The sequence below is a fragment of the Oncorhynchus kisutch genome, linkage group LG6 (assembly GCF_002021735.2).
Source record: "Oncorhynchus kisutch isolate 150728-3 linkage group LG6, Okis_V2, whole genome shotgun sequence".
Taxonomy (NCBI): Eukaryota; Metazoa; Chordata; class Actinopteri; order Salmoniformes; family Salmonidae; genus Oncorhynchus; species Oncorhynchus kisutch.
The window spans coordinates 12,723,060-12,749,770 of NC_034179.2; the positions used below are offsets into that span (position 1 = coordinate 12,723,060).

The 26,711-nt window shown below is 42.3% G+C and overlaps 1 protein-coding gene across 1 annotated transcript in view; it reads right to left on the reverse strand.

Moving 5' to 3' along the window:
- Positions 1 to 19,293, reverse strand: part of LOC109892335 (tyrosine-protein kinase JAK2) — a 67,768-nt gene extending 48,475 nt beyond the window's left edge. The window contains exon 1 of the mRNA XM_020484809.2: positions 16,535 to 19,293. Coding sequence (XP_020340398.2) covers positions 16,535 to 16,595 — 61 coding nt within the window. The 5' untranslated portion in view covers positions 16,596 to 19,293. The remainder of the gene's footprint in view (positions 1 to 16,534) is intronic.
- Positions 19,294 to 26,711: the final 7,418 nt, after the last annotated feature.

Genomic DNA, 26,711 nt, shown 5'->3' on the forward strand with positions numbered 1-26,711 from the left:
GACGCTGAGCAGCACTCCCCCTACTGTATCACCTCACGCTGAGCAGCACTCCCCCTACTGTATCACCTGACGCTGAGCAGCACTCCCCCTACTGTATTACCTGACGCTGAGCAGCACTCCCCCTACTGTATTACCTCACGTTGAGCAGCACTCCCCCTACTGTATTACCTGACGCTGAGCAGCACTCCCCCTACTGTATTACCTGATGCTGAGCAGCACTCCCCCTACTGTATTACCTCACGCTGAGCAGCACTCCCCCTACTGTATTACCTGACGCTGAGCAGCACTCCCCCTACTGTATTACCTGACGCTGAGCAGCACTCCCCCTACTGAATTACCTGACGCTGAGCAGCACTCCCCCTACTGTATCACCTGACGCTGAGCAGCACTCCCCCTACTGTATTACCTGACGCTGAGCAGCACTCCCCCTACTGTATTACCTGACGCTGAGCAGCACTCCCCCTACTGTATTACCTGACGCTGAGCAGCACTCCCCCTACTGTATTACCTCACGCTGAGCAGCACTCCCCCTACTGTATTACCTTACATTGCTGCTAAACCTCTTACAGTACGTGACCCAAGACATTAAAAAAAGGGCCTCCTACATGAAGCATCCTAGATCAGCACTCCTACTCTGAGACGCTTGATACACGACCCCTGGTTTCAAATATTGTAGCTCAATTGTCTTTCTCAAAGAAGACCTAGCCCTATAGACACAAAACTTAGATTCTCAAACTTTCCCACAAAACTTCAGCCTGTAGTGGTGTACCGTTATGTGGCCAGATTAATTATGTGACGGATCTCGAATGGTCCGGAATGAAATTACCTGAAATAAACTGTAAGTATGAATGAACCGATATAGACGCGTATCTGAAATGCTGATCTAACTCAACAGACTGTGTGCAATTCATGTATAGGACGAGTGTATGAATGATATAGGCTATGCAACCAGAAAATGATTGGCTCATATTTGATCTTAGTATGCTGTAAGCCTACAGTACACATTCAGTCTACCTTGCACTGACACAAAGTCCAAGGGTACACATCCTATACATGAGTTGAGGTCATATGGTTTGAAAAAGTAGGCCTAAATGGATTTACTGCTGTCAACACATGCCGTATCATGGGTCCAAAAAATATATATCTCAGCACACAGAGAGGTAGGCAACTTGGGAAATTTGGCAGTGCTACTGCAGCCCAGTGTGTGTCGTGTTGTAAACCTAACTGCCAGTCTTCATGTTAGCGTTGCCATAAGAAGCTAGGCTCCCTTGCCTCCATCCCAGATATTGGCACTCCTATAAAATATATATACGGTGGGGCAAAACATTATTTAGTCAGCCACCAATTGTGCAAGTTCTCCCACTTAAAAAGATGAGAGAGGCCTGTAATTTTCATCATAGGTACACTTCAACTATGACAGACAAAAGGATAATTTTTTCTCGAAAATCACATTGTAGGATTTTTCATGAATTTATTTGCAAATTATGGTGGAAAATAAGTATTTGGTCAATAACAAAAGTTTCTCAATACTTTGTTATATACCCTTTGTTGGCAATGACAGAGGTCAAACGTTTTCTGTAAGTCTTCACAAGGTTTTCACACACTGTTGCTGGTATTTTGGCCCATTCCTCCATGCAGATCTCCTCTAGAGCAGTGATGTTTTGGGGCTGTTGCTGGGCAACACGGACTTTCAACTCCCTCCAAAGATTTTCTATGGGGTTGAGATCTGGAGACTGGCTAGACCAATCCAGGATCTTGAAATGCTTCTTACAAAGCCACTCCATCGTTGCCCGGGCGGTGTGTTTGGGATCGTTGTCATGCTGAAAGACCCAGCCACGTTTCAACTTCAATGCCCTTGCAGATGTAAGGAGGTTTTCACTCAAAATCTCACGATACATGGCCCCATTCATTCTTTCCTTTACACGGATCAGTCGTCCTGGTCCCTTTGCAGAAAAACAGCCCCAAAGCATGATGTTTCCACCCCCATGCTTCATAGTAGGTATGTTGTTCTTTGGATGCAATTCAGCATTCTTTGTCCTCCAAACACGACGAGTTGAGTTTTTACCAAAAAGTTATATTTTGGTTTCATCTGACCATATGACATTCTCCAAATCTTCTTCTGGATCATCCAAATGCTCTCTAGCAAACTTCAGACGGGCCTGGACATGTACTGGCTTAAGCAGAGGGACACGTCTGGCACTGCAGGATTTGAGTCCCTGGAGGCGTAGTGTGTTACTGATGGTAGGCTTTGTTACTTTGGTCCCAGCTCTCTGCAGGTCATTCACTAGGTCCCCCCGTGTGGTTCTGGGATTTTTGCCCACCGTTCTTGTGATCATTTTGACCCCACGGGGTGAGATCTGGAGCCCCAGATTGAGGGAGATTATCAGTGGTCTTGTATGTCTTCCATTTCCTAATAATTGCTCCCATTGTTGATTTCTTCAAACCAAGCTGCTTACCTATTGCAGATTCAGTCAATTTTGTTTCTGGTGTCCTTTGACAGCTCTTTGGTCTTGGCCATAGTGGAGTTTGGAGTGTGACTGTTTGAAGTTGTGGACAGGTGTCTTTTATACTGATTACAAGTTCAAACAGGTGCCATTAATACAGGTAATGAGTGGAGGACAGAGGAGCATCTTAAAGAAGAAGTTACAGGTCTGTGAGAGCCAGAAATCTTGCTTGTTTGTAGGTGACCAAATACTTATTTTCCACCATAATTTGCAAATAAATTCATTAAAAAATCCTACAATGTGATTTTCTGGATTTTTTTTCTCATTTTGTCTGTCATAGTTGAGGTGTACCTATGCTGAAAATTACAGGCCTCTCTCATCTTTTTAAGTGGGAGAACTTGCACAATTGGTGGCTGACTAAATACTTTTTTGCCCCAATGTATTTCAGAAAGTCTTCAAGGATTTCCATGACATGCAACTTTGACAAATGAAGGCCAGTGATACATCTTTTATTGCTGCATCGAAACTAGGCTACACTGACTTCTTCTGTAAAGATGATGACTACATGCTCCTGGGTAGGTTCCGTGTGCTCCTGGGGTGGGTTCTGTGTGCTCCTGGGGTGGGTTCTGTGTGCTCCTGGGGTAGGTTCTGTGTGCTCCTGGGGTAGGTTCTGTGTGCTCCTGGGGTAGGTTCTGTGTGCTCCTGGGGTAGGTTCTGTGTGCTCCTGGGGTAGGTTCTGTGTGCTCCTGGGGTAGGTTCTGTGTGCTCCTGGGGTAGGTTCTGTGTGCTCCTGGGGTAGGTTCTGTGTGCTCCTGGGGTAGGTTCTGTGTGCTCCTGGGGTAGGTTCTGTGTGCTCCTGGGGTAGGTTCTGTGTGCTCCTGGATAGGTTCTGTGTGCTCCTGGATAGGTTCTGTGTGCTCCTGGGGTATGTTCTGTGTGCTCCTGGGGTGGGTTCTGTGTGCTCCTGGGGTAGGTTCTGTGTGCTCCTGGGGTATGTTCTGTGTGCTCCTGGGGTATGTTCTGTGTGCTCCTGGATAGGTTCTGTGTGCTCCTGGGGTATGTTCTGTGTGCTCCTGGATATGTTCTGTGTGCTCCTGGGGTATGTTCTGTGTGCTCCTGGATAGGTTCTGTGTGCTCCTGGATAGGTTCTGTGTTTTTTTTTGCTGTAGTTACTTACAGGGTATGTTGTGTTTATATCTATACACATTTTATATGATCTGTATGTTTTCATTGGAACCCAGGACTCCCTGGAAAACAGTGGCAATTGTTACTGAGTGGACTATCCTGGCTAAATAAATCAAATGAAACTCATTGCACTCGGGTGCTTGCTGCCATTATGCTTACTGCTGTTATGCTTGCTGACATTATGTTTCATAACCATAAAGATGCAAACCACACAGGCTAAACAAGGTCCACATAAACATGTTTCAGGCCCTCTGCGTCACACCACAGCTTGTTATTGTGCTTCACTTCTGCACTGTGGTGTCCCTGCAGACGACGACGGCAGGGGAACAAAAGGGGGGGGGGGGGGAGACATGAACATAAGTAGGTTGGCATGTAAATATACTGCCTTAACCTTAGTGTGACTATTTACGCAGCACTTTGACACTTCCTCTATTAGAACTCCTGCGTCTCTTTAAAAAGGTCCAGAATGCACAGCTCCCGTCACGTAGACAGTAGCCCAGAAAGAGCTGAACATGTCCTTCCTCTATGTTAAGCAAAATTGAAAGGTGAACTGACACTACTTCACACGGCTGTTGTTCAGTCTCATACGTCATCATCTGAGCTAGTCTAAAATCTATATTTCTACAGCTGTTTGAACTCCTAAAGGTGGGTGGAGTTAATCAAAGGGTGTCTCCCAAATGGCACTCTATTCCCTATATAGCGCCTATATATTTTTTGACAAGAGCCTTATTGGGAATAGGGTGACATTGGGGCACAGCCATGCCAATGTCAATTAGGCTAGCTCAGTGTTCCTTCCACAGTCTCCATGCCAATGTCAATTAGGCTAGCTCAGTGTTCCTTCCACAGTCTCCATGCCAATGTCAATTAGGCTAGCTCAGTGTTCCTTCCACAGTCTCCATGCCAATGTCAATTAGGCTAGCTCAGTGTTCCTTCCACAGTCTCCATGCCAATGTCAATTAGGCTAGCTCAGTGTTCCTTCCACAGTCTCCATGCCAATGTCAATTAGGCTAGCTCAGTGTTCCTTCCACAGTCTCCATGCCAATGTCAATTAGGCTAGCTCAGTGTTCCTTCCACAGTCTCCATGCCAATTATGCTAGCTCAGTGTTCATTCCACAGTCTCCATGCCAATTAGGCTAGCTCAGTGTTCCTTCCGCAGTCTCCATGCCAATGTCAATTAGGCTAGCTCAGTGTTCCTTCCGCAGTCTCCATGCCAATGTCAATTAGGCTAGCTCAGTGTTCCTTCCGCAGTCTCCATGCCAATGTCAATTAGGCTAGCTCAGTGTTCCTTCCGCAGTCTCCATGCCAATGTCAATTAGGCTAGCTCAGTGTTCCTTCCGCAGTCTCCATGCCAATGTCAATTAGGCTAGCTCAGTGTTCCTTCCGCAGTCTCCATGCCAATTAGGCTAGCTCAGTGTTCCTTCCACAGTCTCCATGCCAATTAGACTAGCTCAGTGTTCCTTCCACAGTCTCCATGTAAATTAGGCTAGCTCAGTGTTCCTTCCACAGTCTCAATGTAAATTAGGCTAGCTCAGTGTTCCTTCCACAGTCTCCATGTAAATTAGGCTAGCTCAGTGTTCCTTCCACAGTCTCAATGTAAATTAGGCTAGCTCAGTGTTCCTTCCACAGTCTCCATGTAAATTAGGCTAGCTCAGTGTTCCTTCCACAGTCTCAATGTAAATTAGGCTAGCTCAGTGTTCCTTCCACAGTCTCCATGTAAATTAGGCTAGCTCAGTGGTCCTTCCACAGTCTCAATGTAAATTAGGCTAGCTCAGTGTTCCTTCCACAGTCTCCATGCCAATTAGGCTAGCTCAGTGTTCCTTCCAGTCTCTGTTTTGGTGAAACAATAAAAACATGCTGCATGGGGTTCTCCCTGAAAAATCTTCTAAACTACCACCCCCCTCACTTGTTTAGATCACACACACACCCCTAGTTTGTCAATGGTGTTTTGCTGTTATCGGCCCACAGGCAGAGAGAGTTAGCCTACTTGTTCCAGGCTTATCATGGCTTTGGGAGAAACTGGGGTCAACCACTATCACTGCAGCCAGACTATGTCCTGTAGGCTGCCCTGCCTTGATGTCACATGGCTTGCTATATCTACTCTAATGGGTCTACAACTCTTACAAATGCTCCCGTCCTCGGTCCTGTCACCGACCTAATGTCAAAAGGAGTCTCATGCACTGCATCCGAGACATATTCACACAAGAGTTCTACCACTGGACACTGGAATTCATGAGCATGATGTTGTAAAGATGACACCCTTCTTCACAGGCTGCAGTAGGGGTGAGGTGGTAGCAACTAGCAAGGCCCCCTACCAACTCCACAATCAGGTCAATCACAAGGCATTATGGCAGAGAAACATTGACAGAATGTTCCATGGTTAGGTTGAGGGGTGGCTGGGTATAGCTACCATACCAGCCAGGGATATTCAGATCTTACCCTTCGACATCCAGACTATTGCTGGTTCTCTTCTACCTGATAATGAATTGAACCCACCAGTCCATGAGAAGAGGGGAAGACTGAAAAAGAACAGTGGAAATGGCTTGGAGGTCAAGATTTGAATTTGTGGGCACTATACTATACTAGACACAGGAAGCTATAGGGGGAAGGTGAGGAGAAGCCACATAATGCTGCATAATGGCAGAGGAACATTGACAGCATGCTAGTTTTCAGGCAAGGGACGTGGGATAAGGGGCTTTGAGACTTGTACTGATTAGGCTACTTCTGCCATGCAAGAGAGGCAGCATCTCAGAGTTGACCTGTGGTTGTCAGGTCTGCTACCCAGAATAATCCTCTCACAGCTAAGCCAGTTTGCTTCGTCCAACAAATACTGTGGGTCCTCTATACTGGCTGACGCAAGCCAACAAAGCCAATCAGACGTCCTGTGAGAGAAACGAAGGGCTGGCACTCAACTAGTTGTATTGTGTGCTGTATAGGAGAGAAGTGACCAATGAGTGGACACTTGATCATCATACTTGCATAGAAACTGAAAGCTGCAAATATACTGAACAAAAATATAAAGGCAACAGGTAAAGTGTTGGTCCCGTGTTTCATGAGCTGAAATAAAAGATCACAGAATTTTCCCCATACACACAAAGAGCTTATTTCTCTCAAATGTTGTAAAAAAAAATGTTTATATCCATGTTAGTGAGCATTTCTCCTTTGCCAAGATAATCCATCCACCTGACTGGTGTGGCATGTCAAGAATCTGATTAAACAGCATGAGCATTACACAGGTGCATCTGGAGGCGAAAGAAACACCTGTTAAGGCGAGGTGCTGGCTAGCAGAGTAGAACACCTGTTAAGGCGAGGTGCTGGCTAGCAGAGTAGAACACCTGTTAAGGAGAGTTGCTGGCTAGCAGAGTAGAACACTTGTTAAGGAGAGGTGCTGGCTAGCAGAGTAGAACACCTGTTAAGGAGAGGTGCTGGCTAGCGGAGTAGAACACCTGTTTAGGAGAGATGCTGGCTAGTGGAGTAAAACACTTGAAAAAGAAAAGGAGAGTCGCACACTCTAGGAGCTCAGGTGCAATAATTGAATGACCTAATAACCAACGTTTCGACAAACAAGCTGTCTTCATCAGGGTACAATGACAAACACTGCCGGCCACTAGTTAATATAGTGTCAAAGGATACACAGGTGTCTGTAATCATGGCCAGGTGTGGCTTGATATCATTTTTTACATTTACAGATACAAATAGAACATATAAAATAAAATAAAATAAATGCATCGCATACGATCATAGATACAATTTGGCTAGTAGTGAAGTCATCAAAACTATGAAATAACATATGGAATCATGTAGTAACCAAAAAAAAGTGTTACACAGTTTTTATATTTGATATTCTTGAAAGGAGCCACCGTTTGCCTTGATGACAGCTTGCACACTCTTGGCATTCTCTCAACCAGCCTCACCTGGAATACTTTCCAACAGTCTTGGAGTTCCCACATATGCTTGTTGGCAGTTTATTTTTTATTTTTTACCTCAGTCTGCAATCCAACTCATCCCAAACCATCTCAATTGGGTTGAGGTTAGGTGATTGTGGAGGCCAGGTCACCTGATGTAGCACTCCATCACTCTCCTTCTAGGTCAAATAGCTCTTACACAGCCTGGAGGGGGGTTGGGTCATTGTCTTGTTGAAAAACAAATGATAGTGGGACTAAGCCCAAACCAGATGGGATGGCGTATCGCTGCAGCATGCTGTGGTAGCTATGCTGGTTAAGTGTGTCTTGAATTCTAAATAAATCACAGACAGTGTCACCAGCAAAGCACCCCTACACCATCACACCTCCTCCTCCATGCTTCACGGTGGGAACCACACATGCGGATATCATCCGTTCACTCACACCACAGCGGTTGGAACCAAAAATCAGACCAAAGAACATTTCCACTGGTCTAATGTCCATTGCTCGTGTTTCTTGGCTCAAGCAAGTCTCTTCTTATTGGTGCCCTTTAGTAGTGATTTCTTTTCAGCTATTTGACCTTGAAGGCCTGATTCACGCAGTCTCCTCTGAACAGTTGATGTTGAGATGTGTCTGTTATTTGAACTCTGAAGCATTTATTTGGGCTGCAATTTCTGAGGCTGGTAACTCTAATGAACTTATCCTCTGCAGCAGAGGTAACTCTGGGTCTTCCTTTCCTGTGGTGGTCCTCAGGAGAGCCAGTTTCATCATAGCGCTTGATGGTTTTTGCGACTGCCCTTGAAGAAACTTTCAAAGTTCTTGACATTTTCCAGATTGACTGACCTTCATATCTTAAAGTAATGGACTGTCATTTTTCTCTGCTTATTTGAGCTGTTCTTGCCATAATATGGACTTGGTCTTTTACCAAATAGGGCAATCGTCTGTAAACCACCTCTACCTTGTCACAACAATTGATTGGCTCAAACGTATTAAGGAAAGAAATTCCACAAATGAACTTTTAACAATGCACACCTGTTAATTGAAATGCATTCTAGGGGACTACCTCATGAAGCTGGTTGAGAGAATGGCAAGAGTGTGCAAAGCTGTCATCAAGCCAAAGGGTGGCTACTTTGAAGAATCTGAAATATAAAATATATTTTGATTTGTTTAACACTTGTTTTGGTTACTACATGATTCAATATGTGTTATTTCATAGTTTTGATGTCTTCACTATTATTCTACAATGTAGAAAATAGTAAAAATAGAGAAAAACCCTGGAATGAGTACGTAGGTGTGTCCAAACTTTTAACTGATACTGTATATGGAGACTGTTAAGGGACAAAAATAACAGGTTAAATACATGTCCCAAAAAAATGGTGTTTCCTGATCTTTGTTATATCTTTCAGAGAAATAAATAAATAAATAAATAAATAAATAAATAAATATATATATATTTCAAGGGGCCAAAAATGTCTTGGGCCGTTCTGCAATCGTAATTTACATCAGCTTTCTAGGGCAGACTAGGGCAGTTTTCCAATAGCAATGGAACTTAGGCTTATGAGTGTTTTAAAGATGCATCTTTCCTACAACGGCCAAAGATGTAACATGCGTTTCCCAAAATACCACGTAGACAACAGGTGCCTCAACAATGTTGCTAGGTGCAAGCACTGCTTTCAGATCAGCATTCTCCCTTTCCAATCTTACCAAATGTTGAGGCGGCTTATTCTAATATTTACCCTATAACAATGTACTAAATCAAGATTTGGCACATCATTGTGCACGTTAAACATCATGAAATAGGCTATGTCGAGGCAAAAATGTCAGAGTAGCATACAAATAGCTAAATAAAACTCAGTTGAATTAACATGAAACTGATTTTAATATCATTCAAATATATAGGTCTTTGTAGTCTATACTGTATTTATCTTTTAACACAGTAATCGCGGTTTTCATGGGAAGTGTCTTTATATCCTTCACTTGTTATACAAATAAATGGGCAACTGTATTTGTAGTCAGTCACGTTCATTCTGAAGTTATCAGCGGTCACAGAAAAACAGATAAACATCTCGATTTTGTGTTTAGTGGAGATTGTGATAAGTGACGCGGAAGGGGGGGGGGGGGGGGAGCATTTAACGACATACTTAGCTGTTCTAGGAGTAACGAGCAACTTTAGTAACAATGGTTTTGGGAAGGAGCTCAGAGATTTAATGATGCTAACAATGAACATAGCCTTAAAACTACAATATGTAACTTCTCGGGCGACCTGACCAAATTCTCATTGAAAAGGTGTGATATACAGTATATAAATATTTATAAACTGGGTGGTTCGAGCATTGAATGCTATAACACAGTATACCATGAGTATGACAAAACACAGAGTCATGGGTATGACTCCGCGTTGCGTCGTGCTTAACAGCCCTTAACTGTGGTATATTGGCCATATATCACAAACCCCCGAGGTGGCTTATTGTTATTAGAAACTGGTTACCAACATAATTAGAGCAGTAAAAATAAATGTTGATGAATTTATGAAATTGCTTCTTCCAATGATTGATAAACATGCACCTGCATAGAAACTAGAGGTCGACCGATTATGATTTTTCAACGCCGATACCGATTATTGGAGGATCAAAAAATCCGATACCAATTAATTGGACGATATTTTTTATTTTATTTGTAATTACAACAATACTGAATGAACACTTATTTTAACTTAATATAATACATCAATAAAACCAATTTAGCCTGAAATAAATAATGAAACATGTTTAATTTGGTTTAGATAATGCAAAAATTGGAAAGTAAAAGTGCAATATGTGCCATGTAAGAAAGCTAACGTTTAAGTTCCTTGCTCAGAACATGAGAACATATGAAAGCTGGTGGTTCCTTTTAAAATGACTCTTCAATATTCCAAGGTAAGAAGTTTTAGGTTGTAGTTATTATAGGAATTACACGACTATTTCTCTCTATACCATTTGTATTTCATATACCTTTGACTATTGGATGTTCTTATAGGCACTTTAGTATTGCCAGTGTAACAGTATAGCTTCCATCCCTCTCCTCGCTCCTCCCTGGGCTCGAACCAGGAACACAACGACAACAGCCACCCTCGAAGCAGCGTTACCCATCACTCCACAAATCCGCAGCCCTTGCTGTGCATGGGGAACAACTACTCCAAGTCTCAGAGCGAGTGACGTTTGAGACACTATTAGCGCGCAACCCGCTAACTAGCTAGTTATTTCACTACGGTTACACCAGCCTAATCTCGGGAGTTGATAGGCTTGAAGTGAGCTACATGACATTTAGCATGAAGTCACCCAGGTGTCCCACACAAGTTGCCCAAATGTACCCAAGTGGCCGAATTGGTGAAATGACCTATAACTATATACAGCAGTGCAAATAACTATATACAACACATCAAAAAGCAATTCTAACACACACACACACACACACACACACACAAACAACAACAAAAATGTTTTACAAAATATTAGAAAATAAATATATATATAAAAAAATGTAAAAAAACAGTACACCCCTTGGAAGTCCTCGTCACAGTATTTTGCTGCCTGTGCCATGTCCCATAGCAGTCTCTTTCTGATGTAAAGCAGAGGCAAACTGAACAAGTGGTGCATTTCATGCGACACAGAACACAACGACGCCTCCATGCTGTGCCCTTTTGGCCCTGAGGCACAGTCATGCCTGCAGTAATGAACTGTGGCATATGAACACCACTGGGGGCACAGGTAGAGCAGGCAGCTTGGCACCGAGGGCTCCCAGTCGGAGTCGCTATCACTGTGAAAGAAAACATTTAAAAAAATGTGTATTGTATGAGCCTTTTATCATCACATAAAATAAACAGATATGTATTGTATAGAGCAGAGGGAACAGTCCCTAAGGTGAAGTGCTGTTCCATTCAACTCCGGCCATTGTTATATATATATACACACACACACACACACACACACACACACACACACAAACCACACATTTCATAGCAAAAAAAACAAAAACTTACCCGTCCAGAAGTACGTCCTGTCCTTGCAGAAACAGCTCCTCAGCTCGTTTGAATCATAACACTCCAAGATTCCTCAAACAAAAAAAATCTCTCACTTTCACTTTAGACTTTGCTTTACCTGATTTACCTTTCCGAAATACAGCTGCGAGTAAAAAGCCTTACAGCAACTCCTCTGATCGTCAAGACGAGAATGGAGTTCCCTGCGCGTGCGATTACAAACAAGGAATTGTGGTCCAACCCCAAACCATTACATACTGGCGTTTACCTCAGCTCATTGGCTATCTACCCAGCTAGATTTCAAGAAGATCAGTGGTCATTGGGCAGAAATATAGTCAATCAATTAAGCGTCGCTAAAATTATTGGTGCGTAAGGTAGTCATTTATCGTTGTTGTCAAATCAGCTCACTTCGGTCAATACTCCCAGCAAAAAAACAATGTTGTTTGGCTGTGTTGCAAACATCCAGAGGAATGCACTGAAACCAACCATGACTAGATAAACGATGGTTTACAGGGGGGAATCACGTCGAATGCTCCGTAAAAAAATTGATAGAGATGGAATTCACGGCACAAACGGTTTACAAAATGTTTTGATTTAGGCTATAAAAATGGAAAACGGCACTTCATTTGATCACTGGGACCCTCAGGAAGAGAAATAAGAGCAAGATATCAGAATGTAAGTCATAATTTTACCTTCAGATGTGAATGTGTAAAAACTGTCATGGCGGAAAATGTTTCTGTTGTTGATTGCTCTTCTCAAACAAAAGCATGGGATTTGTTCTCTGTAATAGCTATTTTAAAGTGGAAAACGTAGTTTGATTACCAAGATTCTAATCTTTTGAAGGGTGTAAGACACTTGCATTTTCAAGAATGTTTAATGTTACGAAGTTGTATTTTTAGTAGTCACCCCTGATGTTGGTCCCTGTATGGGGATCGCAGCCATATTAATCTTACAGCTACCCCCCTACTTTTTTCAATTTCCGCCTGAAGACATACCTAAATCTAACGGTCTGTAGCTCAGGCCGAGGACCAAGTATATGCATATTCTTGGTTTCATTTGAAAGAAAACACTCTGAAGTTTGGTGTAAATGTGAATTGAATGTAGGAGAATATTACACAATAGATCTGGTTTAGATAATACAATGAAAAAAAACATGTTTTTTCATTTTTATTGTTGTATCATCATCTTTAACATAATCACTAGTTAAACTAGTAATAATCAACTATTATGTGGTGCATGTTATCATCGAATCACAGCCTACTTCGCCAAACGGGTGATGATTTAACAAGCGCATTTGCAAAAAAAGCACTGTTGCACCAATGTGTACCTAACCATAAACATCAACGCCTTTCTAAAAATCAGTACACAGAAGTATATATTTTTAAACCTGCATATTTAGTTAATATTGCCTGCTAACTTGAATTTATTTTAACTAGGGAAATTGTGTCACTTCTCTTGCGTTCTGTGCAAGCAGAGTCAGGGTATATGCAGCAGTTTGGGCTGCCTGGATCGTTGCGAACTGTGCGAAGACCATTTCTTGCTAACAAAGACCGTAATTAATTTGCCAGAATTTTACATAATTATGACATAACATTTAAGGTTGGGTAATGTGACAGCAATATTTAGACTTAGAGATGCCACCCGTTCGCAAAAAATATGGCATGGTTCCGTATTTCACTGAAAGAATAAACGTTTTGTTTTTGAAATGACAGTTTCTGGATTTGACCATATTAATGACCTATGGCTCGTATTTCTGTGTTTATTATTATTATTATAATTAAGTCTATGAATTGATATTTCATAGAGCAGTCTGAGCGATGGTAGGCAGCAGCAGACTCAGAGCATTCATTCAAACAGCACTTTCCTGCGTTTGCCATCAGCTCATCGCTGTGCATCAAGCATTGCGCTGTTTATGACTTCAAGCCTATCAACTCCCGAGATTAGGCTGGCAATGCTATAGTGCCTATAAGAACATCCAATAGTCAAAGGCATATGAAATACAAATGGGGCAGCCAAATGTGCGCCGCCCCGTGGGTCTCCCAGTCACGGCCGGCTGCGAAAGAACCAGGACTCAAACCCAGAATCTCTAGTGGCACAGCGATGCAGTGCCTTAGACCACTGCCACTCAGGAGGCACTATCATTTGTTTTTCAACAGGACAATGACCCAAAACACACATCCAGGCTGTGTAAGGGCTATTTGACTAAGAAGGAGAGTGATGGAGTTCTGCATGAGATGGCCTGTCCTCCACAACCACCCGACCTTGTTTGGAATGAGTTGGACCGCAGACTGAAGGAAAAGCAGCCAACAAGTGCTCAGCATATGTGGAAACTCCTTCAAGAGTGTTGGAAAAGCATTCCAGGTGAAGCTGGTTCAGAGAATGCCAAGAGTGTGCAAAGCGTCATCAAGGCAAAGGGTGGCTACTTTAAAGAATCTAAAATAAAATATATTTCGATTTGTTTTACACTTTTTTGGTTTCTACATGATTCCATGTGTTATTTCATAGTTTTGATGTAGTCACTATTATTCTACAATGTAGAAAATAGTCCAAATAAAGAAAAACCCTGGAGTGGGTGAGAAGGTGTTCAATCTTTTGACTGGTACTGTATGTCCATCTCATTAAACTCAAGTCCTAGAAAAGGTAGATCTGTCCTATGCGTCCTGTTCTTAAGTTTAATTTATTTTACTTCAGTTTTGTACACCAGCTTTAAAAACAGCTGAAAATACAATATTTGGGGTTATGGAAAAAATGTCACAGCGGTTTAGATTGTACAATGACACTAAAATTGCTTGTTTTGTCTCATAAATCAGAAATTAGGCAGACTACTAGAATTTTAGTAAATGGCGGTTCTGCATAGCGCATATTTAAGATGCTTTTAGGAAACCAGGCTCAGGGCTTTTGGCACCACTAGGTTGCTACTCAGTAGTCAGCCAGCAGAATTCTTGATTTCATGCTCCAGAGAGGACACGTTACAACCTTATTCAAAAATTGATATAATTCATTTTTCACTCATCAATCTACACACAATACCCGATAATGACAAAAGCAAAAAATTGGTTGTTAGAAATGTTTGCAAATGTTTTAAAAATGAAAAACAGAAATACCTTATTTAAATAAGTATTCAAAACCTTTGCTATGAGACATGAAATTGAGCTCAGGTGCATCATATTTCCATTGATCATCCTTGAGATGTTTCTACAGCTTGATTGGACATGATTTGGAAAGACACACACCTGTCTATATAAGGTCCCACAGTTGACAGTGCATGTCAGAGCAAAAACCAAGCCATGAGGTCAAAGGAATGTTCTGTAGAGCTCTGAGACAGGATTGTGTCGAGGCACAGATCTGGGGACATTTCTGCAGCATTGAAGGTCCCCAAGAACACAGTGGCCTCCATCAATCTTAAATGGAAGAAGTTTGGAACCACCAAGACTCTTCCTAGAGCTGTCTGCCCAGCCAAACTGAGCAATCAGGGGAGAAGGGCCATGGCCAGGGAGGTGACCAAGAACCCGATAGTCACTCTGACAAAGCTCCAGAGCGTCCTCTGGGGAGAATCTTCTAGAAGGACAACCATCTCTGCAGCACTCCACCAATCAGGCCTTTATGGTAGTGGCCAGACGGAAGCCACTCTTCAGTAAAAGGCACAACAGCCCACTTGGATTTTGCCAAAAGGCACCTAAAGACTCAGAATATGAGACAAGATTATTTGGTCTGATGATACCAAGATTTAACTATTTGGCCTGAATGCCAAGCATCATGTCTGGAGGAAACCTGGCAGCATCCCTACGTTGAAGCATGGTGGTGGCAGCGTCATGCTGTGGGGATATTTTTCAGCAGCAGGGACTGGGAGACTACTCAGGATCAAGGAAGGCAAAGATGAACAGTGCAAAGTACTGAGAGTTCCTTGATGAAAACCTGCACTCAGCACCTCAGACTGGGGTGAAGGTTCACCTTTCAACAGGACAACAACCCTAAGCACACAGCCAAGACAATGCAGGAGTGGCTTCGGGACAAGTCTCAATGTCCTTGAATGGCCCAGCCACAGCCCGGACTTGAACCGGATCGAAAATCTCTGGAGGCCTGAAAATAGCTGTGCAGCAATACTCCCCATCCAACCTTTCTCCCATTCTTCTGCAGAGAAGAATGGGAGAAACTCCCCAAATACAGGTGTACCAAGCTTGTAGTGTCATACCCAAGACTTTAATAACTACCTGAATACGTATGTAAATGTGATACTTTTTTTTTATACATTTGCAAAAAGTTGTAAAACTGTTTTAACTTTGTCAATGTGGGTGTGTAGACTGGAGAAAGCCTTATTCTAAAATGTATTAAATCGGTTAACGTAACGTGGAAAAAGTCTAGGGGTATGAATACTTTCCGAATGCACTGTAAATCGGATGCATCACAGATATTGATTGTACGTTTATCCGCGTATGCAAACCTGAGTAGATTACCTTAAACAATTGTTGGACATCTTGGAAACATTCTTCAGTTCTTATTATACCTCTGAGGTGACTCTTCGTTTGGTAATTAAACGGTTTCAGTCATGAATACACCCCTGGGCTGGGTTTCCCAAAAGCATCGTAGTACTAAGATCGTCTCTAGTTTCGATGGATGATCTTAGTACAACGATACTTTTAGGAAACCCAGCCAATGTCTCTCAGTTTCGCAATGCGTTTCCCCAGAAGTATCGGGATGTTGCGCCTCTGTTTGAAAACTGACAAGTGTGTGGGCGGCACTTGTGCTTGCATGCAGTTCATACTGAGACTGACTGTCACAGTGAATCACTGAAGAAAATAGAAAATAAAATCCCCTTTTATTACTTGAAATTCCTTAATAAAAAATGTACTGAAAACAGCCTCACTTGCTAATGCTAATCACCTGCTGTACAAGTTCTTTGTAGCAAGTGAAGAGGACTAAACTAGTTTTCTGGTCAGCTAATTTATCTAGCTAACGGATAAGCGATTGACAGCAGCTGTGCGTTTACTTACGTGAATGTTGCCCAACAGTTAACGTTTTGAATATCGTGGTTGTCGCTGTTCCGAATGACATGACTTTTGCAGAAATCAAGACCGCTAAGGTTACAGTCCGCGTGCTTCACCATTCATTTCGGCTCCTTCGTGTCACATTCATTAAAAGCCAGTAAGGCGTTAAACGTGCCTATACCTCGATTGTGAAATGTAATAGTCAACTAACTGACAAGGCAATGCCGCAATAGACCGATCATTGGAAGACTCGAAATGCTCGTGCAACGAGAACCGGACGTGACGACTGTGAAAAGGAGGAGAGGACGATTTTAAGTGGAAATGTCATTGCAAACTTCATTGGAAAACTGTTGTGGAGGGAGAAGGAAGGGTGCGATATGTGTAGCTACAGAACAGTCCAGCAGTCTGAGGAGTGGAAACGTATGTGTAATGACTGGGAGCCACTTTGGGTTGAGAGAATCATTCAGAGGGTTGCACATATCTTTAATTTGTTGTACTTTATCTTCCAATAACAATTGAGAGCAAATATCGAGCACATGCAATTGATTTGACCTACAGCAAATCATAAATATATACATACACACATCAAATAGGCTACATCACATATAATAGTTTGTCAGGGGGCTAGGGTCAGTCTGTTATATCTGGAGTATTTCTCCCATCTTATCCGGTGTCCTGTGTGAATTTAAGTATGCTCCCTCTATAATTCTCTCCCTCCCCTCTCCGAGGACCTGAGCCCTGGGACCATGCCTCAGGACTACCTGGCCTGATGACTCCTTGCTGTCCCCAGTCCACCTGGTCGTGCTGCTGCTCCAGTTTCAACTGTTCTGCCTGCGGCTATGGAACCATGACCTGTTCACCGGATGTGCTACCTTGTCCCTTCTCTCTCTCTACCACACCTGCTGTCTCTAACTCTGAATGCTCGGCAACGAAAAGCCAACTGACATTTACTCCTAAGATGCTGACCTGTTGCACCCTCTACAACCACTGTGGTTATTATTTGACACTGCTGGTCATCTATGAACGTTTGAACATCTTGGCCATGTACTGTCATAATCTCCACCCGGCACAGCCAGAAGAGGACTGGCCACACCTAGGCTGGTTTTCTGTACAGCACTTTGACAGATGTAAAAGGGATTTAAAAATGAGATTTGATTGATATTAAGGGTTACCTCAGTAGTTTGGTGAGTGAAAATACCCCTTCTGCTCCTTGACTGAGTTCATTCTAAATGTATAGTCTGTTGCTATCCTTGTGAGGCAACTCAGGTGTGGATTGGTCAGTCTGTTCATTGTTCAAAATATTGCTTCACATGAATAAGTGCTGACAAAAAATGGTCTCCTTTGGTACACACTGCTTCAGAAATGGATACACTGTATCTGACACAGGACTCAATGAATGGGTAACACCTTAGTTCACCTTGTAATGTGTAATTTTCCTGCAGCTCCACTATCTCACTCTATTCCAGCACGTCAGGACAGGGGACGGTGATGGCTGCGATCAGAGATAACACTGGCACATGAAAGAGGTTCTCAATGAAGTTAAAACTCCTTGTACTCCATGATATCCTTGAATTTTGACTCAAACTCCAACTCCAACTCATCACGCACAAATGCATCATAGCTCAAATGTTGCTGTATGTCTGGGTTGGATGTGGTGACTGCGCTAAGTTTTTGGAAACTGTCAGGTATGAACAGTGTGGTGATTTTATTTTGAAATATTGTGACCAAATGCAGCATTTTTTCCCAGAGTTTTAGCTTTCCCTTGGAGCTGGAGACTCATTGTGTTCAGGTGGCAGGTGATGTCAGTTAAAAAAAAGCCATCTTGAATATCCACTGTGGATTATCCAGCTCTGGCTCCTTTCTCCCCTTGCTTGCAACAAATTCACAGAATTGAGGGAGGAGAGAGAGAAATCTCTCCAAATATCTGCCACAAGACAACCATCTCACCTCATTGTGAAATATCAGGTCTGGTATTCCTCCACCAACTGGCGGAATTGTCTGTGATTCAGTGCCCTCGCAATAATAATGTTCACCACGCGCACCACTTGCTGCATCACATTCTGTAAGTCACAGTCTTTGAGTTTAGCCACAAGCTTCCTGATGAATGATACAATGAAACGTAGCAAATTGGGGAATATCCTCTCTCTTTCTCATCAGGCCTATGAGTCCTTTCTCCTTCCCTCGCATGTTTGGGTGCCGTCAGTCACACAGATGCCAGATTTGACCAGTCATTATTATTATTATCAGCAAAAAAATGTAACAAGGGCTTTCAGAATATCCTCTCCTCATGTTTGTCCCTGAAGGGGCAGTAAACATAAAAGTTCCTTTATGAACGACTCGTTTTGAGGGAATCGGACCCAAAAACATAATTGCGCAATGTAACTTATATCAGTGCTTTCGTCAAGCGCAATACTTAAACACGGCGCCACGGGTATGTCAGTAATCAGTTGCTTACTGATGTCCTCACCAACATTTTTATGCGTCTTGTTATGGTCGAGTCTGAGAGTTGCAGTACCTTAATTTGCTTTTAAAAAATAGCTTCCTTGTTTGTGAAATCAGCATACAATATTTTGTCTCTTGGCCCCCAAAAAATATTTTACAATCTCCGCGTCTGTGAAGGCCTTCTTGTTTCTCACATGTATCCAAGCAATCTCATATGTTGCCTCAGTCTTTTTCTCTGCAACAGTGCTAGATCTGTTTATCATTTGTTGTTGTCCTTTTGAGTTGAGCTATGTTGTTGTTTCTGTGGTTGCTTTGTGGTGGATATGTTTCGTCAATGTAGGCAGGGTGTGACTGGAAATGTCGCTCTAAATTTGCATATATTTTTTTTTTTACTGCCTTCTGGCAAATAAAATAAAGTGAGCTAGTCCCATCATGCAGTACAAAAAAATACTTGTCTGTCCATTTCTCTTGGAACTTTCTGTGTTCTTCTTGAATCGACCGTATTCTTCTCTTAGCCACCAGAACCATGTTAGCTACGTTATCTAGCTGCATTTCCCCATCGCAATCTTTGTGATTTTCCTGGTTCTCCAGTGGTTGTTCGTTTTTAGCTGTCACGTTGTTCTCCAGCTCTTCCCCCTAATTTTCCTTGTCAATAGATTTCCGTTTCCTTTTACAATAAATCGATTCATGTCGACAAGACTGCAAAATTAGCTAGCAAACCGATATGTGTCGATCGCTGTAGCTGAGCATGTCACGTTCTGACCTTAGTTCTTTTATTATGTCTTTGTTTTAGTATGGTCAGGGCGTGAGTTGGGTTGGTTGTCTATGTTCCCTTTTCTATGTTTTGGGATTTCTGTGTTTGGCCTGGTATGGTTCTCAATCAGAGGTAGCTGTTTTATCGTTGTCCCTGATTGAGAACCATATTTAGGTAGCCTGGTTTTGAGCCAACTTTTGAGTTGTAGGTGATTATTTTCCTGTTTATTGTTTTTTTGTCATTCACCTTACGGGACTGTTCGTTGGTCGTTTATTGTTTTGTTCAAGTGTTCTATTACTTCATTAAAAGATATGAACACTTACCACGCTGCGCTTTGGTCCTCACCTTCATACGACGACCGTTACAGAGCAGTTGCGTTCTATTTCGGCAAATTTTCTATTTAGGCCTTTCTGTTCAACAGCTGTGCTATACTGCCATCTATCTGCCGTCCAGGGAACAATAGATATATTCAATTAAGTAATTCAGGCCTGCATTAAACACATTGAATTGAAATTGTATTACGAATGGAAAACAGGAAAATCACAGCGAGCCACAAATGAGTACCACTGAGCTAGTGTGTAGTCCAGGGGACGGAATGGAACAGTGCAGAGAGTCAACATTTTGCTAGCCTGATCCTAGATCTGTTTATGCAATTTTGCAAAGTCCTACTGTATGATTATTGTCATGCCATGTTAACATGGGAGTAGGCTATACATAGACATTATCTATCTGGCACAAATTGATCAAAGATCACGCTTACATTTGACTGATTGTCAGAACAGAAAATGTTAAACTTCGATGTACTTGTTGGCTTTGTTACAGGAAAAATAGGTGGTTTGTTTGTGTAGCACCTTAACGTAAGAGCAAATGGTTATTTCATCGTAAGAGACCTAAATTGTTTTATATTGTGGCACTCTATACCTCATAATTTATCATAAAGAACAATATACCTCATCATTTATCATAAATAACAATATACATAATTTTTCACAAGGAACGATATACTTCCTTGCACCATCACACACTCATACTACACAAGTGGCCAAAGCACAATAACACAATAACACACTGTCTGATATGCAATCGACCTTGCACGGCTTCACAAAATATAAACTTCACATTAAAGGAGAAAGTACTTCTGGGAATCCTATGGGAGCAACATCATGTCCCACGCATCCACCCTAATTCCACACAATATAACCCCTACTACACTATAAAACACTGTCCTGAATCCTATGTCAAACTGAATGTTTACCTTTATTTAACTAGGCAAGTCAGTTAAGAACAAATTCTTACTTTCAATGACGGCCTAGGAACAGTGGGTTAACTGCCTTGTTCAGGGGCAGAACGACAGATTTTGTACCTTGTCAGCTCGGGGATTCGATCTTGCAACCTTTCGGTTACTAGTCCAATGCTCTAACCACTAGACTACACTGCTGCCCCAAATGGTTTACCCAGGGAGACAACCAACACCTCTGTGATACCAGCACACCATTATGACTCTCTATCAGCACACCGTTGGATGTCATGACAACACACCATTATGACTCTCTATCAGCACACCGTTGGATGTCATGACAACACACCATTATGACTCTCTAACTCACATCAACACCAAACTTCCCCCACACTAAGTTGATTTTGATCACAGCAAAGACTGTTCCCAGTCAGCCCACCAAGGTGAACATAAGGATGAAAGAGATTCCTTCTTGTTGTTAGTGGGTTGTTCTGGTGTGTGGTTTTCCCCCCGACATGCAACCAAATACGTGAAGACAGCTTTGCCAGATTGTGGACCGATTAACCAGTGTCAAAATGGTGTGTCTGTGTGTATCAGAGCCAGATTGTGAAACCAGGGTCATGATAGTTTCCTTGTGGCGTTTCCTCTCTCCTCCTATTTCCACTCTCTTCCCAGCAGTAGTCAGTCATGTGCCCTGTGGACTGACAAGGACTACAGTGTACTACTGTGCTATTTCCCATTTGAATTCATTGGTGGACTAAACCCATCCAGCCCAGACATGCTTGGCTCAATGAGGCATTATTCATCATAGGCTTAGAATGAATGATGGGATGGAGACACACACAAACTCACGCACGCACGCACAAACACACACACACACACACACACACACACACACACACACACACATACACTGTAAGCAAGTAATGGCAGGAAAGCAAAGGTGTGTTTGTGCTCACATCTTGGCCCAAATCCAATTATTTGACGTATGCCTTAAAGTTAGAATCTTTCATTGCAACATAACTTTTTGAACTTATAAATTAATGATATTTGCCCATTTATTCTTGAGGAATATACAGTGCCTTGCGAAAGTATTCGGCCCCCTTGAACTTTGCGATCTTTTGCCACATTTCAGGCTTCAAACATAAAGATATAAAACTGTATTTTTTTGTGAAGAATCAACAACAAGTGGGACACAATCATGAAGTGGAACGACATTTATTGGATATTTCAAACTTTTTTAACAAATCAAAAACTGAAAAATTGGGCGTGCAAAATTATTCAGCCCCCTTAAGTTAATACTTTGTAGCGCCACCTTTTGCTGCGATTACAGCTGTAAGTCGCTTGGGGTATGTCTCTATCGGTTTTGCACATCGAGAGACTGACATTTTTTCCCATTCCTCCTTGCAAAACAGCTCGAGCTCAGTGAGGTTGGATGGAGAGCATTTGTGAACAGCAGTTTTCTGTTCTTTCCACAGATTCTCGATTGGATTCAGGTCTGGACTTTGACTTGGCCATTCTAACACCTGGATATGTTTATTTTTGAACCATTCCATTGTAGATTTTGCTTTATGTTTTGGATCATTGTCTTGTTGGAAGACAAATCTCCGTCCCAGTCTTAGGTCTTTTGCAGACTCCATCAGGTTTTCTTCCAGAATGGTCCTGTATTTGGCTCCATCCATCTTCCCATCAATTTTAACCATCTTCCCTGTCCCTGCTGAAGAAAAGCAGGCCCAAACCATGATGCTGCCACCACCATGTTTGACAGTGGGGATGATGTGTTCAGGGTGATGAGCTGTGTTGCTTTTACGCCAAACATAACATTTTGCATTGTTGCCAAAAAGTTCCATTTTGGTTTCATCTGACCAGAGCACCTTCTTCCACATGTTTGGTGTGTCTCCCAGGTGGCTTGTGGCAAACTTTAAACAACACTTTTTATGGATATCTTTAAGAAATGGCTTTCTTGCCTCTCTTCCATAACGTCCAGATTTGTGCAATATACGACTGATTGTTGTCCTATGGACAGAGTCTCCCACCTCAGCTGTAGATCTCTGCAGTTCATCCAGAGTGATCATGGGCCTCTTGGCTGCATCTCTGATCAGTCTTCTCCTTGTATGAGCTGAAAGTTTAGAGGGACGGCCAGGTCTTGGTAGATTTGCAGTGGTCTGATACTCCTTCCATTTCAATATTATCGCTTGCACAGTGCTCCTTGGGATGTTTAAAGCTTAGGAAATCTTTTTGTATCCAAATCCGGCTTTAAACTTCTTCACAACAGTATCTCGGACCTGCCTGGTGTGTTCCTTGTTCTTCATGATGCTCTCTGCGCTTTTAACGGACCTCTGAGACTATCACAGTGCATGTGCATTTATACGGAGACTTGATTACACACAGGTGGATTGTATTTATCATCACTAGTCATTTAGGTCAACATTGGATCATTCAGAGATCCTCACTGAACTTCTGGAGAGAGTTTGCTGCAATGAAAGTAAAGGGGCTGAATAATTTTGCACGTCCAATTTTTCAGTTTTTGATTTGTTAAAGAAAATAGAAATATCCAATAAATGTCGTTCCACTTCATGATTGTGTCCCACTTGTTGTTGATTCTTCACAAAAAAATACAGTTTTATATCTTTATGTTTGAAGCCTGAAATGTGGCAAAAGGTCGCAAAGTTCAAGGGGGCCGAATACTTTCGCAAGGCACTGTAACTTATAAAAGCATTGTGAGCTTAGTTCAACTGTCATACCCCACCAGAACCTGAAATATATGTTGTTTTTACACAAACTTTTGTAAACAACGTAAAAGTAAACAAAGGCTGTATAAAACATGGTTAAAACTATAATTTTGATATCATGGTTGATCAGTCCTTATATCCATGGCTCTCGCTATAAATTTGAGAGTGGCTACATTTCTCCAAGCCCATTCCTCAGCCTTTTACCAAAACAGAGGTTTGGTGTGCACTTTGTTATTGTTTCAATTAAGGACTCTAGCTTTAATCTATGCAAAGAACAGACTGAAACATGATATTGTGGAACAAGAGAGAGAGAGAGAGAGAGAGAGAGAGAGAGAGAGAGAGAGAGAGAGAGAGAGAGAGAGAGAGAGAGAGAGAGAGAGAGAGAGAGAGAGAGAGAGAGAGAGAGAGAGAGAGAGAGAGAGAGAGAGAGAGAGAGAGAGAGAGAGAGAGAGAGAGAGAGAGAGAGAGAGAGAGAGAGAGAGAGGAGAGAGAGAGAGAGAGAGAGAGAGAGAGAGAGGAGAGAGAGAGAGAGAGAGAGAGAGAGAGAGAGAGAGAGAGAGAGAGAGAGAGAGGAGAGAGAGAGAGAGAGAGAGAGAGAGAGAGAGAGAGAGAGAGAGAGAGAGAGAGAGAGAGAGAGGAGAGAGGAGAGAGAGAGGAGAGAGAGAGAGAGAGAGAGAGAGAGAGAGAGAGAGAGAGAGAGAGAGAGAGAGAGAGAGAGAGAGAGAGAGAGAGAGAGAGAGAGAGAGAGAGAGAGAGAGAGAGAGAGAGAGAGAGAGAGAGAGAGAGACATGTATCAGATGCTTAGCAGGCTCTGCTCACATTTACTGTGGAGGAACACAAAGCCTTCACTATCTCATCCTGGAAAATCCCAGGACTGAGGTCATCTGCCTTTGGCCTAAAGAGCAGGAACCTGGACTTCACCAAAGAAATTAGAAATAAAGACATTGTCATCCTACAATAAACATGGTATAGAGGAGATTAGAGGTCGACCGATTATGATTTTTCAACACCGATACCGGTAATTGGAGGACCAAAAAAGCCGATACCGATTAATCGGACGATTTTTACTTATTTATTTGTAATAATGACAATTACAACAATACTGAATGAACACTTATTTTAACTTAATATAATACATCAATAAAATCAATTTAGCCTCAAGTAAATAATGAAACATGTTCAATTTGGTTTAAATAATGCAAAAACAAAGTGTTGGAGAAGAAAGTAAAAGTGCAATATGTGCTATGTAAGAAAGCTAACGTTTCAGTTCCTTGCTCAGAACATGAGAACATGTGAAAGCTGGTGGTTCCTTTTAACATGAGTCTTCAATATTCCCAGGTAAGAAGTTTTAGGTTGTAGTTATTATAGTGTGGCAAAGAAGGGGGTCGAGTGATAAATGGCAGATATGTGAGAGCAGAACTAATAAACGGCTCTGCCCGATCACTAAAATGGCCACCCCTGTCAGAACTACAGATCACAACATGGCCGACCGCCAAAACTACAAGTCCCAGAAGCAATGGGAACCCTCAGAAGGTGGAGCCGACCCACAGACAAAGGGTCAAGAAAAACCAGGAAGAGGGAGAGAGAGTGCTGGAAGAATCTATGAACAATAGAGAAAGAGACAATAGAGATTGGCGGGATTTACTGTGTATGACCTAGATTGTTTTGGACTTACCTGTTGGCGTTTGGACCTGGACCTACCGAGAACCCGATTCGTGTACCGAACCCTGCTATCCTTGACCTCACCTATGGCCTGGGTGGACCAGGACGGAGAAACAAACAAACATAGGCACTTTAGTATTGCCAGTGTAACAGTATAGCTTCCGTCCCTCTCCTCGCTCCTCCCTGGGCTCGAACCAGCAACACAATGACAACAGCCACCATCGAAGCAGCGTTACCCATGCAGAGCAAGGGAAACAACCACAGGCTCAGAGCGAGTGATGTTTGAAATGCTATTAGCGCGCGCTAAGTAGCTAGCCATTTCACTTCGGTTACACCAGCCTCATCTCGGGAATTGATAGGCTTGAAATCATAAACAGCACAATGCTTGACGCACAACGAAGAGCTGCTGGCAAAACGCACGAAAGTGCTGTTTGAATTAATGTTTACGCGCCTACCACCACTCAGTCAGATACTTGGATACTTGTATGCTCAGTCAGATTATATGCAACGCAGGACACACTAGATAATATCTAGTAATATCATTAACCATGTGTAGTTAACTAGTGATTATGATTGATTGTTTTTTATAAGATAAGTTTAATGCTAGCTAGCAACTGACCTTGGCTTACTGCATTCGCATAAAAGGCAGTCTCCTTGTGGAGTGCAACGAGAGAGAGGCAGGTCGTTATTGAGTTGGACTAGTTAACTGTGAGGTTGCAAGATTGGATCCCCCGAGCTGACAAGGTGAAAATATGTCGTTCTGCCCCTGAACGCGGCAGTTAACCTCACTGTTCCTAGGCCATCATTGAAAATAAGAATGTGTTCTTAACTGACTTGCCTAGTTAAATAAAGGTATCCATTTATATTTTATTTACAAAAAACACACACAAAAAAAAAATCGTCAAATCGGCACCCAAAAATACAGATTTCCGATTGTTATGAAAACTTTAAATCGGCCCTAATTAATCGCCCATTCCGATTAATCGGTCGACCTCTAGAGGAGATGAATCCACTGGTTGCCCTCTAGGTTACAGAGAGCTGGTAGTACCATCCACCAAACTGCCAGGTGTGAAACAGGGAAGGGACTCAGGGGTATGCTAATTTGGTATGAAGCAAACCTAACTCTGCCTAACTAATTAATCGAAACAGGAACATTTTACATGTGTCTAGAAATTCAAAAGGAAATGATCTCAACAAAGAAAAATATCCTCCTGTGTGCTACCTATATCATCACACAACTAGAATCTCCATACTTTAATGAAGACAGCTTCTCCATCCTGGAGGGGGAATTAATCATTTCCAGGCCCAGGGATATGTTCTAGACTGTGGCGACCTAAATGCCAGAACTGGACAAGA